We start from the raw sequence: 17287 nt of genomic DNA, 5'->3' as shown, positions 1-17287 counted from the left end.
CATCATGAAGGTGGAATGTATATGTGAACAGAACTGTATATCTTCTATGTGTTGTAATTCTAGGGCAGGAGCATGGACTTACAGAGAATTATCACAGTAGGAGTTCTCCCAGCCTCTTATCACAGAGCAATCAGCAGTGAAAATATGATCTGTTACCTGGTGAGGTACAAACTGAACCTAAATAGATGGATGTAAAGTATCCCAAGTGTATGAAATTGAAAATACTGATTCCTTTTTCTTAAACATTCGTGAAGTACAATTGAAAACTTGAATTTTGAAATGAGACTTCAAAATTAGGAACTTTGTCTTGCTGGAGCTCTACTTTTGAACTTGATGTGAGTGCACTGTATGCAGTTCTGGCCACATTGCCCCTGGGAGACTGGGGTGATGGAAAGAAAATGCCAAGTATACTACTTGAGTTTCACAGGAAGGAAGAATTACTTGTCAAGGGGAATTTCAGGCTTGGTACAATTTTTTTTTTTTTAAATGTTAAAACATGCAATTCAGCCTTTCTTTCCTGCACTGTTTTTATTGTGGGCAAGAGATTAGGAATCCTGTCCTCATTCCTCAGCAGGAGACAGAAGAGGAAGAGACTTGCAGAGGGTCTGAGAGGCAGGACTGAAGCACAAGTGTTGCTCGTCTTTTTTACAGTGCCATGACAACTGGTGAGGTAAGAGACCTGTGGCTTTTGTTTTGCCAGATAAGGAGCTGCAGAACTAGTGTTTATGGAGGTAGCTGAATTCAACCAGTTGAGGGGGGCAACCTCACTAGCACTAATGGAAATCATAAGTGACATTTTTACTTACTTATATAACTAGAAATGGGATGTCTCCCTGGAAGTGCAAATTAACACAATAATTGGTTTGCTCAGAAGCCAGTATTGAAATTCCATGGTCAAACAACTTTTACTGTTTTCTATATATGATTGATTCATTTCTGTTTAAGAATTGCTTGTCAAATGCATATTTAAGAACTAAGCCAGAAAACTGAACTGATGCTGTAATTTAGAGGGCAGTTAAAGCACAAGAGCAAAGCAAGGATGCTACACAGTTATACCATCTTTCATGGAATTAGAATTCTGTTTGAAACTATTCCTGTTGTCCTGATTGTTTTTGTTTCAAATGGATGCTTACCGGAAAATTACACCTTGGACCATCTCTGAATTAGAAGGAATTAAGTCAGCTTGGCACATGAAAAGCCTAAGTTTGGACCTAACAGCCTTTTTAAAACTAAACACTTCAAAGTTTTTTTCAGTTCTAAATATAACAAAATACATAGGAGAACTTGTTACGTAACTGATAATTATTCCCAAGGAGTAGTCTCTTCCTGGTGAGTGTGTAAAGTGTTTTTAAAGCAGCTTAGCTATGCATTTATGAGAACAAAGGACTCCAAAAAAAAACAACTTACCTGTCTTGATCCTCACAAACTTATTTTAGCTTCCAGTGCTCAGAACTGGAAGCAGTTACCAAAAGCAAATCCTTGGAAGTAGTTGGGGTGTGTTGTTTCTGCCAGAGCTGGGGAAGGGAAGGTGTTGGTTCTGAAACTCCAAACCAGTTCTGGAGTGCTGGGAGAAGACAAGGTAGTGGGGAGTCTGTTTCCCCCCCCACTTACTGCAGTCTAATCAGTTTTGTTGGTACACTGGCAAAAGTGAAAGCTGAGCACTTGCTTATCAGCTGGGACATGGCAGAAGTAAAGCTGGAGGTTTTGCTCCTGTCACTGTTTAAGTGGTGTTGGCTGTTGATCAAAACTTCTTTCCATTATTACAGTAGCAGTTGAAAGGAGCAGGGGACTGTTACTTAGTTCTGTTGCTTTTAAATGGAAACTCTAGGGGTTTGGCAGGGATTTTGTTACACTTCTTCCTGTCCTTTTCCCTTTTATGTACAAGACAGGCCACTTTTGTATACATGTTCTTACGATCATTTTGGTCAAGTGTCTGTGGTGAAGAAGCAGTAAGCACAGTTTTATTCTTTCTGTAACCAACTGTCTTAAGCTGTCCCCTTCCTACTTGGAAGGAAAGAATAGTTTCATTATGAGTTTTGACATGTTTTTTACCTTTTTTTAAATGTATGCTCTTACTGTATACACATTAACCAAGTTAATGTGCATGTTTTCTAGTATTGCAACCTTTGATGCTGCATCTCTCACTGACATTTTAAAAAGAAACTTTCTAAAATGGCAACTCCTGAGGGAAATACTGTTGGAAGCAAGAGCTCTCCAGTGTGAGCTACGTTGTTTACTCTCTCTCCTCTTAGGCTTTTTTATTTCTAGAAATAAAAATCATGCCAGTAACAGCCTTGGAATACATTAAGCTTTAGCATTATAGTTCACACCGCAAACCAAACCTAGCTTGCCTAAACAGTGATAAATCGGTTAAATTATATATGGGTTTAGTGTAAAATTCTTACTGTACCAAAGCAAGATGGCTTGGAGTTTTACATTAAATAATACCAGGTACCTATATCCTAGGATTTGCTGGATGGGGAGCTTTAAGTGTTCAGACCTTTAAAAGAGTTAAATGTCTTATTATAGCCTATGTCTTGCCTTTTAATGAGTCTGTTGGCCTATGCTGTTTCATTTAATGCTTGTATCTAGCACCAAATAAAGAATCTTGATTTTCTAGGCGTCTTACTACAAATTTTTACTTGTACAGGTTTTGCCTGCCAAGCGGCATCCATAGCATGACAACTTTTAGATGGTCTTGGAAAAAACAACACGTCTGCTAAATTAATTTCAGTCAGTAGCTGCCTGGGAAAGCAGCAGCAGCTGCTGAAGCACTTTGGTGTTATTTCCCCAGGGGAGGGCCCTCACTGCACCCTCTGGTGGCAGCTTTGCCCATGGCACGGGAGGGTCCCACCCCTGCAATGCTGCTGCTGCTGCCACTCTGTTAGAGAGGAACCAGACAAAAGGCACGAGCTGCACTTACCTTCCTCGTGTCTCTGCACCGATGGCTGGGGATGAGGTGGAGCTGTCTCAGTCGCCTGGAGGATGTGGCTTCAGAAGTTAAAGCTTTAAAACCAACTGAGGCAAGGGGGAAAATGTTTCTCCAGTTGCCTTATCAGGCACCTCAGACTGAATTCACAATTAGCCCATTTCATCCACTCTCTCTTTGTATTTAATGAGGTAACTGACAGCTTAAAAGTACACAGCTCCCATAAGTCCTTAAAAAATGAATGCTGATTATTCTGTGCAACTCATTTGCATTATATTCCATATGCTGAAATAATTAATGCTATAAAAAAAAAAAATCAATAAATACCCTGTAAATCCACTGAGACTAAAACTACCAGGTATCTTTCATTTACTATAGAACCAGCAGCATAGAGAACTTCAGTGTAGCCATCCTTTAATAGCTTAAACTTGTCAAATTTGCAAGATTATACTTTAGTGATGCAACTTCCTGCTTTTTCCCCATGTTACCCTCTTTATTCCAGAATTCTAAATTAAGATTCCTAATGGCTGCAGCATGCATAGCATTTCAGACAGCTGTTATATTTATGCTCTATTTTCCCCCTCTTGTTAGCAGCAGAAAAAGCCAGTCAGATTGGGAAAGGGCATTAAGCAGCTCCAGGAGAGTTAGAGGAAGAACACAAGAAGCAAGCTCAGCTCTCAGCTGGACAAACTGTCATCTGACCCTTCACCCAACATAAGGCATTACAGAGCTTAGCACTTATTTTCCAGCAGAGACTGTATGGGATAAGCAGAACCCAGTTTGCATGCAGACACTGAAGTACCCTGTAATGGAAAACATGAGACCCAAAAACAGAGTACAAGCAGTCAAGGCACTTTGTGTCACTCATTTTATTCACACATACAAGTTGACACTATGCTATTAAATACAGACAATACAGAAGCGTTAAAAACAAATACTGTTTAAAAACTTTAAAAAACACATATTGCTTCAAGCTTAGATGGTTATTTCCCTATTGTTTTTAAAGTGAATTCAGTGCTAACAATAGCTGAGGCAGCTCCCCATTCACTTGTACCCCTGATTTTTTAGGGGCTACTGTCAAGGTGTTAAGTCAGGCTCCATATATGGCTTTTCTGCTGAGCTGGAAAATAAACTGGAATATCCAGGTTACCACACATAAGGCCCTCAGATTGCTAGCTTTTGGTCCCTACCACAGTAAAAAAAAAAAAAATTCAAGAGAGGCCTTTATAGTTCAGTGGCACTGCATTATACCATTAAAAAAAAGAACAGATACCCTTCCCTACATGTTAAAAAACTTATTAAAATGTGCATTTGCTTCCTGGATAAAATGCTTAGATAAATTCAGCTCTGTCCCTCAGTTTTGTTAAGCTTGGCTCTAAGTTTAGCCATCTCCTTGACTCTCTCAGCTTCCAGTGAAAAAGTCTGTAGTTCATAGTTGCAGAGATGTGACAAGCAGTGACTGAACAGGCATGCTACTGTAGCTTACAGGGACATTCTTACATGGTTTCCGTTGTAACATTTTACATTGTAAACACTAGTCTTCACAACACTGTAGTTACATTGCAGCATTACACATTGTAAAGGTCTTGTTTCACTTAGCTAAGAAGTACTTTGAGAAACAGAAAGGAATAAACTTATTTTCATGAAGACTTTAGACAACTGAGTATTTGTTGTGCTCTTATAAAGTTTTACTTCTAAAACAGGAGTGAAAAGTGTTCATCACTTGGCTGAATTCAAGAGTCCATGCAAAACAACATTTAGAACTTCCTTAATTCTTAGGGTGATATTCACTAGGTTTACCATTTTTCACCAAGCCCAATTCAATGCAAAACAGCCACCTCCTGTAAGACTCTGTGGAATATAGTAAAAGCTTTTACACTGGGAAACTTCTGCTTTGAGTCGATCAACATTTGTTGACATCAAAATACTATATTAATGATTTTACAGACTTCAGCTTGGTACGTGCCAAATATTTTGCCTATACAACTTGCAGGGATGAGAATTACACTATTTCACATAGTCTAAGCAAGCCTACTAGACTCTTCTTTTAGCCAAATATTGCCTAAGTGCAGGAAGGCAGATTCCGATTTGTAGAGGAACTTACTCCTCACTTCAAGCATTATACAACTTAAACCAAGATAGTACCAAGATAGCACCCAGGGTTATTTTTTGCTACAGACCATTTGAAAAAGCATGACAGTAACTTACTTGACCTGATTAATGTCACTAATGTCTCCTAACAAATTGTTTTGGTGGGGAACAGCTCTTGACCAGACAGGGATAAGAAATAGGTCATTTCCTCCATACGCAGCAGCCTTCATGCTGTTGAAGATTCTCATGCTCTGTAGAACACCTGGACAAGCCTGAGATATTTTAAGTTGGGTACCCAGTATCCATGGCAGAAGACATTTAAGCCTTCTATAATTACTTGAAAGACCAATTGAAAGACCATCTTATCCAAAAATGGGTACTTAAGGCAGGCACATACTCACCTTGGCTCCTCCGTTCTCAGCGGCAAGAGAAGTGTAGAAGGTGACTTTGAAAGCATGGCAAGATGAGTCCTGCCCACAATCAAGGAAACTGTTTAACATGACAAAATGCACCGAGGGCACAATCCATCTGCTGTAGTTACATAAAGCCTACAAAGCCTGTGGGCAACAGGAAGAGGCAGAGTTTTTATTGAATAAGGCTGTTAAATAAACACTACTGAATTAGTGCTTTGATATTGTTGTTCAAAGCTGCAGTGGGTTTCTGAATTGAAGTAGCATGAGAAGCAACTTAAGCATATTTACAGCAGCTACTTAAAGAGGAAAACAGCATAAAAGGAAATTAAAAGAATCTCATATGGAAAAAAAGGCATCCTCTGGATTAGCTTGCCTCAGTTTTGGTCACTGCTCTAAAGTTTTAGTAAGTTCTAGCCTCTGTTTTACTAAAAAGTTGGAATACAGTGATTTTGCTGTGTAGAAAACATACTTAATCATACCAGACTAAAAAGCTGTAAGATCTCTAGTAGGTAGCTTGGACAATAGTTGTCTGTATTTTTATAACTTTAGCTAAAAAGACAGGTAAATATTCGATTATAATTTAATGGATTCTAGGACATTTTAGGAAGATGAGAGTTGTCATTAACACTAGGAGGCAGCAGGTGCTTGATCCCTTTCTTCCACTAACACAAACTTTCCACTAAGCATGTAACTCTTGCAGTAGTAATTCTGGAGTCCTGCTGACTCACTGAGATTGTGGAATGAAGCTAAGACTAGTGCAGGTTTCTGCTGCAGAAGTGCAAGTGTGCTTCCTGTGAGGTGGTGTCATCTATAAAACACAAGCTTCAAAACAAACTGTGATAACCAACACACGTAACTCCACACACAACACATCTGATTAAAGCTTTGAGACTCACAACTACAGCAATAATCTGCCTAAAGCTTAAACTGAAAAATTTACAGCAGCTTGAGGGAAGGAAGAAAACAAAACAAACAGCAAGGATCTCACAAACAATGACTGCCTTACTATGTAGACTCCATTATATGTTCTTGTTTACTAAAGGCTGTACCTCACTCCCCTGCAGTGAGGAGCTCTGCACCAGTTTTGGGAGGCAGAACACTTCTCAGGACTTCATCTACAAGTTTGATCAACATGATTTTCAAGTTTAAAAACCTTTAACAGTATGCTTGTACAATACCACCACATGGAATGCATATTGCACTCTGACCTCCACTGAGCATAATAGATACTCTTAAGTGTTAAAAATAGACTTCATTAGACAGGAGCCAGGCCCTTCCTTCAATAAACACATTTACATGATTTAGCATAGAGTGGGCATGACCACAAGCTTAATACAGCAGTACAACTTCATACTGGTAGAACAAGCAACTGCTCATTGAGCAGCAGCTATCAGATGATGATTGTCTACATCAGTTATTTGGTACAGCAACAGCAAAACAATCCTGTAGCTGCTTCTTACCCTGAAAATTGTTAGGTTATTCTAATGACCTCAAACAGCAATAAAAGTTAGCATGAGCAGATTCACTAATCAGACAAGGTTTTCTGAAAGTTTCTACATACAGACAATACTTGGTATTTGCCTGCCTAAAGCATCTACATTTATTAGTGCTGTTTACCAGACTCACTGGCTTTCCTGTTACCTGTCTTAATATACTTATTTTGATAGAATTATTAAATCAAATAGTACTATAAATACAAAGGCACCTCCATCACACCTTTAAAGTCTTTCCCCAAGACCACCTCCCCATGACTTGGGCTTTTAAAATAAGGGACAACATATTATTTGTAACCAAGGACCAAAAAAGGGTTTGCTTTGACTCCCTGTATGCTAAGATTCTGCGCGTCCCATCCCCAAAACAAGTCAACTGAAGCATTAGAAAAGTTCCCAAAAGGGGAATTGCTTAAAAGATTGGGTAGCTATATCTAAAAGCCTCTTCAAATGTTATGGCTCCAACAATACACCCCACTGTGAGGTAGGTAGCCAAGATAAAAACATTGTAACAAATATTTTAACAGCTGGAAACTCCCTATAAAAACCTTGCATAAGTAGTTTGGTTCCTTGCACCAGTGTCCTGATATGTGTAGCTTCCTTTGAAGGTGCCTAAGGGGATGGAGATTCACCGAGCCCTCGCCGAGTAGCACCTCATGTACTCTGTCATCCAGGGGTTATCTGCTGGGGAGGGCTTCACTCGCCAAGATTTCTCCGCCTCAGCCGAGCGTACCCGCCTCTGAGAAAGCTTCCTCCTCTCCACCTGCCTCCTGCTCTTCGCTCGCAGGGCAGACTCGTGAATCTACAACACCAGAGTTAGTATTACAGCAGGAAAACAGCTTAGGACCCCCTCCCAGCAAAACTGAGGATCCCTGTTTGTCCCAATCCCCATCCTGGAGAGAGGGCTTGCTAGCAAGATTATGTCTTGCTAGCAAGCAATATAATTATGAGGAATTTTTTTTTTTAAAATACTTCAAGTTCTACTCTGCATTCTCTTTTCCACTTCACACCATTAGACCATTCCAAAAATCTTCAGTGTTTCTCAGTCTTACTCTCACATATTCTAAAAACTCAGTTCTCTCACTTCTAGTATTTAAAATTCTTAAAACATCCCTCACTATGCCCAAGTACCCCCAAAACCTGAGCCATAGCAGTAAAATCAATCTCTAGAGACTCCTTACTATAAGAGACTGAAGAACTTAATTTTGACAACATGCTGCAGGCACATTTACACGGTTTCCCCAGATTTAATCTTACAAGTCAGCTTCTACATTTGCTTGCTTCTCTCTTCAGATGTAAAATTGTCTCCCATCTTAATTAGGGGAAAAGTAAGTTTTCAAACTTTCAAGAAAAGTGACCTAGCCAAGCACTAGTAGTTCCCACTTAAAGAAACATCCCTAGTGACAAAGCACTGGCTCATTGGAAGCATTGCAGAACTGGCCTGCCCATTCACTCCAAACTCAAGATCTGAGCTTTGGGGTTCTGCAACTTTTTCTATCATAGGAAATATCAGAAGTCTTAGAAAGTATGAATATCTCTGCTCAAGGCAGGAATAAGCCTCTGATGGGCTTCAACATAAAGCACCAGTCAACCATTTCCAGCACCGACCACAGTTTATCAGTCCAGTAGCAGTGCCCATTACCAGGAAGGGCAGCTTCTTCCAAGAGCTGCAAGGCCAAACTTCCTCGTTTCCATCAAAGCATCAAGCTGTCCATGAAGGAAAAGACTGTGCTTCAAGCCCTTTCCAAAACAGCCTGAAGTCAGCTCTATCTTACACATCAAGGACACCACCCATCACCTTAATCCTCAGATATCCTGGATCATAGATTCAGAGCCTGCTTCAGTAGTAAGATAACAAGACCATGGCCAGGATACATTAATGATTTGTTTTGCCAGCCTAGGAGTGTTACAAAAACAAAAAAGGGATCTGTTGTAACACTCCAATCTTAGTGTTTCTTGCTAGGCCAGGAAACACACCCCATTACAGCGGAACCCTGATGCTCTTCATGACCATATCAGTTTGTGCTATTTTGTCAATATGTACATCAACCCAGCAATCCATCAGCCATCTAGAAAACCATTCTGCTGTCAGTAGAATGTTCCCTCTGGCAACTTGCTGAAATGTGCTGCTAGGCAGACAGTTTAGCAGCAAAGCATTCATACCTTCTCAGGGAGGCACCTCGTCCTAGGAAGTGCCCCAGGAAGCAGAAGCCCCCCCGTGCACAGCACAAGTGCTACCCCAGGTTTATATACCTGCCTGCTGTGGGATGCCTGGTGCTAACTGCCTGCTGCTTTGCTCTTGTTTTCCTGAAGCTGAGAATGCAGAAATACATTTACAACAGCCAGTTTTGCTGGTAGCACTGTAACAGCCAGAAACAAGATAGCCAAGTTTTAATCAGAACTTGCAAGTGTTAGTCACACATGGGAAACTTCAAAACCAATTGACAGTTAAGAGCTATTTGACTTGGACATGTCAAACCTCTTCAGGTTTATTGCTAGAATCTATAAATATATATATATATTTTTTTTTTTAAGAATTTGTTGCTGGAATCTCCACACGCTGAAGTAAAGGCATCCCTGAGAAGCTTTCCCTAGATATCAGACATGTGTCTTATCCAGGTGTTATGTGGACACTGCCCCTAAACAAAACACAAGCTTTGACTTACTTCATTGGCTGAGGCAGAAGCACAGACATTGTGAGTTTTCTGGCTTCCGGTATCTGTCTGTCTTTCTCCCCACCCATACAGAGCAAACGGATGTTTATTCTCCTTTGGTGCATCTGTCTTTGGAGGACTTTTGGCTGCTCTTCGAGCGCTGCGGCTGGACAAGGCACTTTGACTCGGGCGGCGTCCCGCGCGGCTGGCTTTGTCGGCGTCCTTCGCAGGAGCGGGCTCCGCAGCTTTCTCTTGCTCTTCCCTCTGCTGCTTTTCTTGATCTTCTTTTTCTTTTTCTTTCTCTAAAGAAAAATGAAGTTATGCTTTAAGCCCACAAAGACCACATATTACTGTCTGATTTACACAGCCTCTCTCACTGAAGCTGGGCTTTTTTTAGAAATGGAAGAAGTCATTACTTCCTTAGCAACAGATGCATACCTTGCTTAAATGCCTCCATTCTTTCTTTAGTGACAACAATATTTCCAAGCCCATCCCTCTATACATCAGTTTTCACAAGCTCAAACATGCCTTTCACCAGTGGGGCTACAGATAGCTAACAGCTCAGGCAGTATTTTAAAGATTGTTTCCAGTGATCTTTTGTCTTTGCTGTTTCATCCTTCCATCTTTCAGACAGCAAACAGATGGACTGCTGAACATCATGTAGATGCTGCCAGCCAGAGATGAAGACTGATTGTGTGCAGTATTAAATCCCTCATATTATAAGCTTCTACTGAAAGAAAAAAGTGATTCATTTTGAAGCACCCTGATTATATATACATCTTGATTATGGTTTACTGTTTATGAAGGAGAGAAGAGGAGCAAGCAAAGACTTAGTGTGACAGATATCACCCTTGCTAGCTGTTCTGTGAAGCACGTTTTACACTTAAAGTGAAAAAAATTCTCTAGGCAAATATGCCCTGAGACTCATTTCTCCCACATCCTTTTTAAACCTTCCATAACAAGAGTCCAGCATTTGTCCTCCAGACATCAGGTATGTAGCAGAGCATTTGTGAGGGAGAAATTAAAGTCTGTACCATCATTAATTTGCAGATGTAGATCAACACTGAAGGCTGAATCAGTATTATACAATTAAAACACAGGGAAACAACCCTGCATACTACTATTTATATACAGAAGTTTGGGTCTTACACTTAAGATAAATGAAGCAAATACCTGGTACAGCACTGCAATACCACATAGATCTATGTGAAAGGCTGGTAATAAAGTCTGTAAGTAAGCCTTACAATAAGGTTATACATTGTTTTGAACAAGTCTGTATCATAATTTTATTAAATATAGTCATATAAATCCCCATGGATAACAACTACTGACTGGAAAAGAATGGCAAAAAAACATTTCCCAGCTTTGCAATCTGTAAAGTATTACAAACTGGTGACAAGAGGTCTTGAATTATTCTGTTAATACAAGTCTAATATAAACTAGTATCTTTATCAGTGATCGGATGAAGGACACCCTCAGTAAGTTTGCAGACGGTTGGGCAGGAGTGTTAATCTTGAGAGTAGGGAGGCTCTGCAGAGGGATCTGGACAGGTTGGAGCAATGGGCTGAGACCAGCTGTATGAGGTTCAACAAGGCCAAGTGCTGGGTCCTGCACTTGGGTCACAACAACCCCATGCAACACTATATGCTTGAGGAGGAGTGGCTGGAAAGCTGTCAGGCAGAAAAGGACCTGGGGGTGTTGGTCAACTGCCATCTGAATACAAGCCAGTAGTGTGCCCAGGTGGCAAAAAAGGCCAGTGGCATCCTGGCATGTATCAGAAGCAGTGTGGCCAGCAGAAGTAAGGAAGCAATTGCCCCCTCTACTTGGCACCGGTGAGGCCACACCTCAGATACTGTGTTCAGTTTTTGGGCCACTTTGAGGTGCTGAAGTATGTCCAAAGAAGAGAAACAAAGCTGGTGAAGGGTCTGGAGAACAAGTTTTAAAAAGAGCAGATGAGGGAACTAGGGTTGTTTAGCCTGGAGAAGAGGAGGGTGAGGGGAGACCCTATTGCTCTCTACAGCTACCTGAAAGGAGGTTGTAATGAGGTGGGGCTCTTCTTGCAGGTAACAAGCAACAGTACAAGAGGAAACAGTCTCAAGCTGCATGAGGGAAGGTTTAAGTTGGACATTAAGAAAAATTTATTTGCAGAAAGGGTTGTCAAGCACTGGACCAGGCTGCCCAGGGAAGTGGCTGAGTCACCATCCCTGGAGGTATTTAAAATAGTAGATGCAGTGCTTAGGGACACATTTTAGTGGTAGACTTGGTAGTGTTAATGCTTACAGTCAGACTTGATAATCTTAAAAGTCTTTTCCAACTTAAATTACTCTAACCATTCTATGAAAAAACACTTCTTACAGTACATTAGTGAAACAGAACCTTGGAAAAAAAGTAAATACACAGAAGCCCATTTTAATTTTCTGTCCTGCACATCCTCAGCAGCAGTGTGGACAAGTTAGAGGTGTATGTTAGATATTGAACTTGACCCTTAAGCACAGGTGGCACAAGCATTGCAATCTGAAGTCTCTGTAAGTTTTAGGTTACTAAAAGGCATGATCAGCCTACCAGCACAGCAGCCCATTAGTAAGTGATTCTCTTCAAGTGCCTCCATCTCAGCATTAGATGCTGCCTTTTGCTAGACACAGTGATACATTCAGACTCTGCTGACATAAACATGCTGAACTTGCAAGTGTTCTGTCACACCATCTATTTCTATTTGTGCTAGGGACTAGCTGCAAGTTACCTCTGTGTCCCACATCTCAGTGCTTCCAGTCACCACCAGTATGTAACGGAGGGAATTCCTCCGCCAGCATAGGAGTTCATCTACTTTAAGTCTTGCTTACATATTGAGATCTTGACCAAAAACAACTAGAACAAATTTTACCCAGGTGTCTTCATCAAAAGCAGAAGGGCTTGCCAATCCTGTGACACATTAGCAATCCTTCTTGCTAATTTCTATGATTTAGCTAGTCAAGCAAGTACATGCCTAATCTGACCCTGCTTTCATTACCTTTCTGCACACCTCCAGCTCTGATGAAATGGAAGTTACCTGCCTGGCACACTGGTTAAGGATCTAGCCAAGCATCCATTTATTCTTGCACTGGCTTTGTGCTTGCAGGGTAAGGACGTGAAGACTTGCCACACACCCTGGCACTTTCGTAAGGCAAGCCTCATGCTCTTTCACTACTTGCTATCACTTTTTCTACCTGCTGCCAGCCAGCAGGGAGGCCCTGGTGCTGGGTCCTGCTCAGGCTGGCCTAAACACACAGGCCTTCCAAGCTGTGCAATGCAGCGTTCAGCCACAGATGGTACTGCAGTACAGCAGAGTATTTGGGTAAGAGCAGCCAGTGGTGTTAAAGTATCTGGAGCTGTAAAGAATTAGTTGAGTGTCCCCACAAAACAACCAGGAAGAACAGTCAAGACCAACAGAGTGAGAATGAATAAATGCCAGATTAATTTAATGTACCTAATACTGAGTGCAGTTTCAGGCATCATAGCCAAGGCTGGGTAAAAACCAAACAGCAGTGACCTCAGTGTGGCAGAAGAGCTGCTTTGCATAGTGTCCTGGGCTCCAACATACACAGCTTTGCCTCTAACAAGGCAGCTCATTCATCAGAAATGCAACAGGCAGCACAGAGCTGTCCCCTTGCAAAATATTAGCCATCCATCCCTCTACACAGCCCACTCCTAAGGAAGAACTGACTAGGTCCCCTTCTGTGTAGGGGAGGCCATTATAAGAAGGAAGCACCATTTTGAGAAAATAAACCTTCAACAGCAAGCATATTGCTGACAATTCTGAAACAGGAGTGCTTTCATTTTTGGGAAGCTGTTCCCATCATCCTCAAGAGAAAATGGCATCTTCCTTCCCTACGAAGGGGAATGGAGCAACACAGTTCATGAGCAGCAGAGGTGGCATTTGGAAACTTAAAAATACAGAAAAATAGGAACTCTGCAGTTGCACAAATACTCTAGCTTTAAAATACTAGTTCAAGGCTACAGTCATGCCTGGGGATGCTGCTCGCTAGGATACAGTTCCAGCTGGTGCAGAAATGACTGAGCCAGCCTGTCCCAAAATAGCAATAAAAGCATATGGGTGAGTGGCACAAGGAGTCCTGCACACAGCCTTGCAGTGAAAGCTGTGTGCCAGAGCCAACTGCAGCACCTTGTGAGCACCTGCTCTTCCAGCAGGTACCTCCACGAGTCCCCTCCCACAGTGCTTTTAGACAACTCTGCTGAAGGCACAAGGTAGGTCTCTTTAACAGTCATTTAAGGCTTTTATTTAAAGCCATAATTTGTATCCAAGGCATTTGTTAAGCTCTCCTTTTCACAGTTAGATCAAAAAGCAGCAGTGGAAAGCAGGGAAGGAGTCAGACCCAGCTGCTCATGGCGCCCAGCCACCAGCAACACCTTCCCATCTCCTTCCCCTGTGGTGTGCCAGCTCCAGCAGACACAGGAGGCTGAACTGACTGGCCGCAGCATTACAGGGATTAAACAGAAGAGGGGAAAAAGCTAGGAACATTTAAAACTGCATCATGGATGCTAAACAGAGCACACTGGACAGGAGGGGATTAAGTGCTTAGCAGGCAGAATGAGGCTGCCAGGCCCACCCAGTATGGCTATTGAAAGCTCCTGCCCAGAAGAGGTCACTTAACCCTGCTGCATTGCCCAGCTCCTGTAAAAGCTCCCCTCCAGGCCTCAAGCAGGAAAAGCTCCAGCAGAGCTTCTCTCCCTCCCATAGTACTGCATGCTGTGTGAGGCAGAGCAAATCCCATTTCACTGATGCCTTCTTCCCCCACCACAAGCTGCTACTCCTGTTCCTGGGCCTGCAAATACACCTGCAACGTCATGGCAAACAAGATCAGGGAGTAAGTTTGAAATTAGATCTTCTGCTGAATTGCACTAATCCAGACCAGTCACTTTCCAGCTACTGTGTGGCAACTGTTTTGACACCAGCTTGTCACTGCTGCCATTAAAGACCTCTGCAAAAAAAAAAAATGCTGAAGGCAAAATGGCAATAAGGATTGAAAAACGCCTTCATCCTGCATGCATGTGCAGCAGTATCATTTCACAAGCAACAGGTCTGACAGCAGTGCTGCTGCCAAGAGCTCTGCCTTTCACTTAGCAGGCCACCAGGTTCTGTTGACAGTTTTGAAATGTGTCAACTAGACCACTTGATTTAGGTCAAGATTTTGTTGGATTATGTTTAAAGCACATCTGTGCCTGAGCACGTTCTACAGAACAGTCCCACAAAGAGTTGCTGCAAGGGATGGCCAGAAGGAATTAACCCAAAGTTGGCACCAAGCATGCCTTGGTGTCACTCAGCTGTAGCTTAAGCATGAGATACAGCAACAAAACACATTTGTCCTGCACGCTATCTCCCGTGTTCACACTGGTAGTACTTCAGACCAACTTCACTAAACCTTCAAGTCAAGCTGCATACGTACATCAGCTTTCTCTGCACATACCAGAAGCATTGGCAAACTGCTTTACAAACACACAGGCTCATCTTGATGAGGGAAAGAAGAAACCATGGTGCCACACACACCATTATGAATTGGCTTTACCTCAGATACGGGGCAACACGAGTGCTGGCCAAACATTCTTGGTCACAAGCACAGCCAATACCACTCAGCCAGAAATCAGGTCCCCCACACAACAGGGAAGCAGCAGTAGCCAGGTAAGAGCCAGGATCCTGCAGCATGTGGGTGGCTGTCAAATTCAGAAGACAAAAGATGTCATCAACACAAGCACACTCAGCTACTCCCACAGCACTTCAGTATAATTAAGCTCTTCCAGAAAAACAGCAGTTGAGTAATGGAAGATTCATGAATTCAAGATTCTGCGTTATCACCTCCACACTTTAATTAGCCAGCCAACCTTGTCCAATACCAAATCATTTTATATATTAGGGTACACTAATATACAATAAGTTTCCACTTGATACAGCTGCATAAACAGACTTGTTTTCATGTCCTTTTTGCTAAGGACTTGCAAAGCTCTTAAATATGGGCAGAATTTATAGAAACACTTATCCTAAGACACTTGGGAAAGAAATGCATGTAAGGTACAAATTTTCCTCCCCTACTAAAAGTGTAAACCAGCAAGGACCTAGTAGCAGAACATCAGGTCTTCCCTTAGAGCAGCCATGACAAGGTTGCATCAGCTGTAGAAGCACAGTCACCCAAACCCCCATAGATTGACAAGCCACTGTTACTCTGGTGTCCCTTTGCCATGGGGATAAAGTGAGCAAGGACAGAACTACACATGCACTGGATAGTCTCACACACTCTGTCACCAAGCACAGAAAGCGCCTGCATGAGCAGCACACGCACAGCTCCAGTCAGAACTGGGCAACTAAGTAATTCCAGCCACATCTCCTCCTGTAGAGGAGGTCAGGGAGAGCAGCACAGAACAGAACAAGGACTGAGCAGAGTGCCCTGGCCAACAGCCTTTAGCCTCAGCAATTGCCAGTCCCACCTAGATTGCAGCAGGCTACCTGCTCCCCCCCACTGTCTCAGTGAGTGAGCAAACAAAACCCTGGTCCCTACCACGACTGCTGAAGATGGGCACGTGTTCTCACTGCATCAGAAAAGGTGGAACTGCCAAGTTCTGAGTGGAGCTCCAACAGCTTTCACCGTCCTTTAACAAGAAGCCAGGCCTTTAGATTGCCCATCAGGACATATCTTTTCCCATGCAACCATTGCTTTTTTGCAGTTCCTTAGTGCTGTTGCTTCTCACTGAGATGCTACCTACTTCTTCCACACATACTCCCCAGTCTAACCTCCTGCTCAAGGAAAGTAAGACTAGACTCACTAACACTTTGTTACACACTGGTTAACTGGGGTGCTTCCATCCCTGCACAGCTTTGGGGAGGTGGAGCACATTACACTGGCAGGCAGCAGCTGTGTGCACCCTCAAAATGTCATCTGGGTACCAGAGGTCCACCCAGCCATAAGGGCTACACCTCACTGCATGCTCTGAAACATCAGGCCTCTTGAACAGATGACAGAGTAACTAAGACTTTTGTATAACATGGTGTTCTTGCGGACAATGAATGCATTTTAGCCATGAATATCAGAATACAGATCAATCTGGTAAACTCAGGCCCCAAGGGACCTTGGAATAGATGAAGTAGTCTCCCCACTCCAAAAAAGCACATCTAAAGCCAGAAAAACTCCCATGCAGCACAAGGTGTAACTGAATTCTCAAGGACTTTCCCTGCTACTCTGTAACAGATACACAGCCAGCTCAAGGTACATGGCAAAATGCCAATCAATAGCTGCCAGATAAAGTAGTCTTTCATTACGGGTAAGAGACAATATCCCGTAGAATAAAAAAATACCAACTTGGGGAGCTTGACAGTGTCATTACCTGCCTACCCACTCTGCACAGTTAATTCTCGAGACATCAAGAGGTGAGACATGCTGGAAGAGAACAAAACGTTGTCAGCTCTGCACCTGCTCAGGACTACAGAGCCGCCTGCGCTCCGCTGCGGACGCAAGAGCCAACCTCCGGCAGCGTTAGCACCGAGCGATGACGTGTGCGGAGCCAGGACAGCCAGCCACCGGCACACGGGCCAGCTCGCCACCGCGTTTGCCAGAGAACCTGCTTATATAACGGCAGAGATGCTCCGCTCCCATGGCAACAGTTTACATAAGTGGCTGTGACTCAGGATGCGAGCTACCGCCGCCCGGCTCTTTAAAGAGACGACGC

At 42.7% G+C, this 17287-nt stretch overlaps 1 protein-coding gene across 1 annotated transcript; it reads right to left on the bottom strand.

The window, feature by feature from the left end:
* Nucleotides 1–7307: 7307 nt before the first annotated feature.
* CCSAP (centriole, cilia and spindle-associated protein) lies at nucleotides 7308–9844 on the bottom strand (the record flags this gene model as incomplete). Its single annotated transcript, XM_008940034.1, has 2 exons — nucleotides 7308–7725; nucleotides 9590–9844. Coding segments are annotated over 2 exons (429 nt in total), but the record flags the coding sequence as incomplete, so codon positions are not given.
* Between the last annotated feature and the right edge of the window lie 7443 nt (nucleotides 9845–17287).

Source organism: Merops nubicus, unplaced genomic scaffold (genome assembly GCF_000691845.1).
Source record: "Merops nubicus isolate BGI_N331 unplaced genomic scaffold, ASM69184v1 scaffold13755, whole genome shotgun sequence".
NCBI lineage: Eukaryota > Metazoa > Chordata > Aves > Coraciiformes > Meropidae > Merops > Merops nubicus.
Note: the sequence above shows the minus strand (reverse complement) of the source record. Positions and strands in the feature narration are given on the sequence as shown.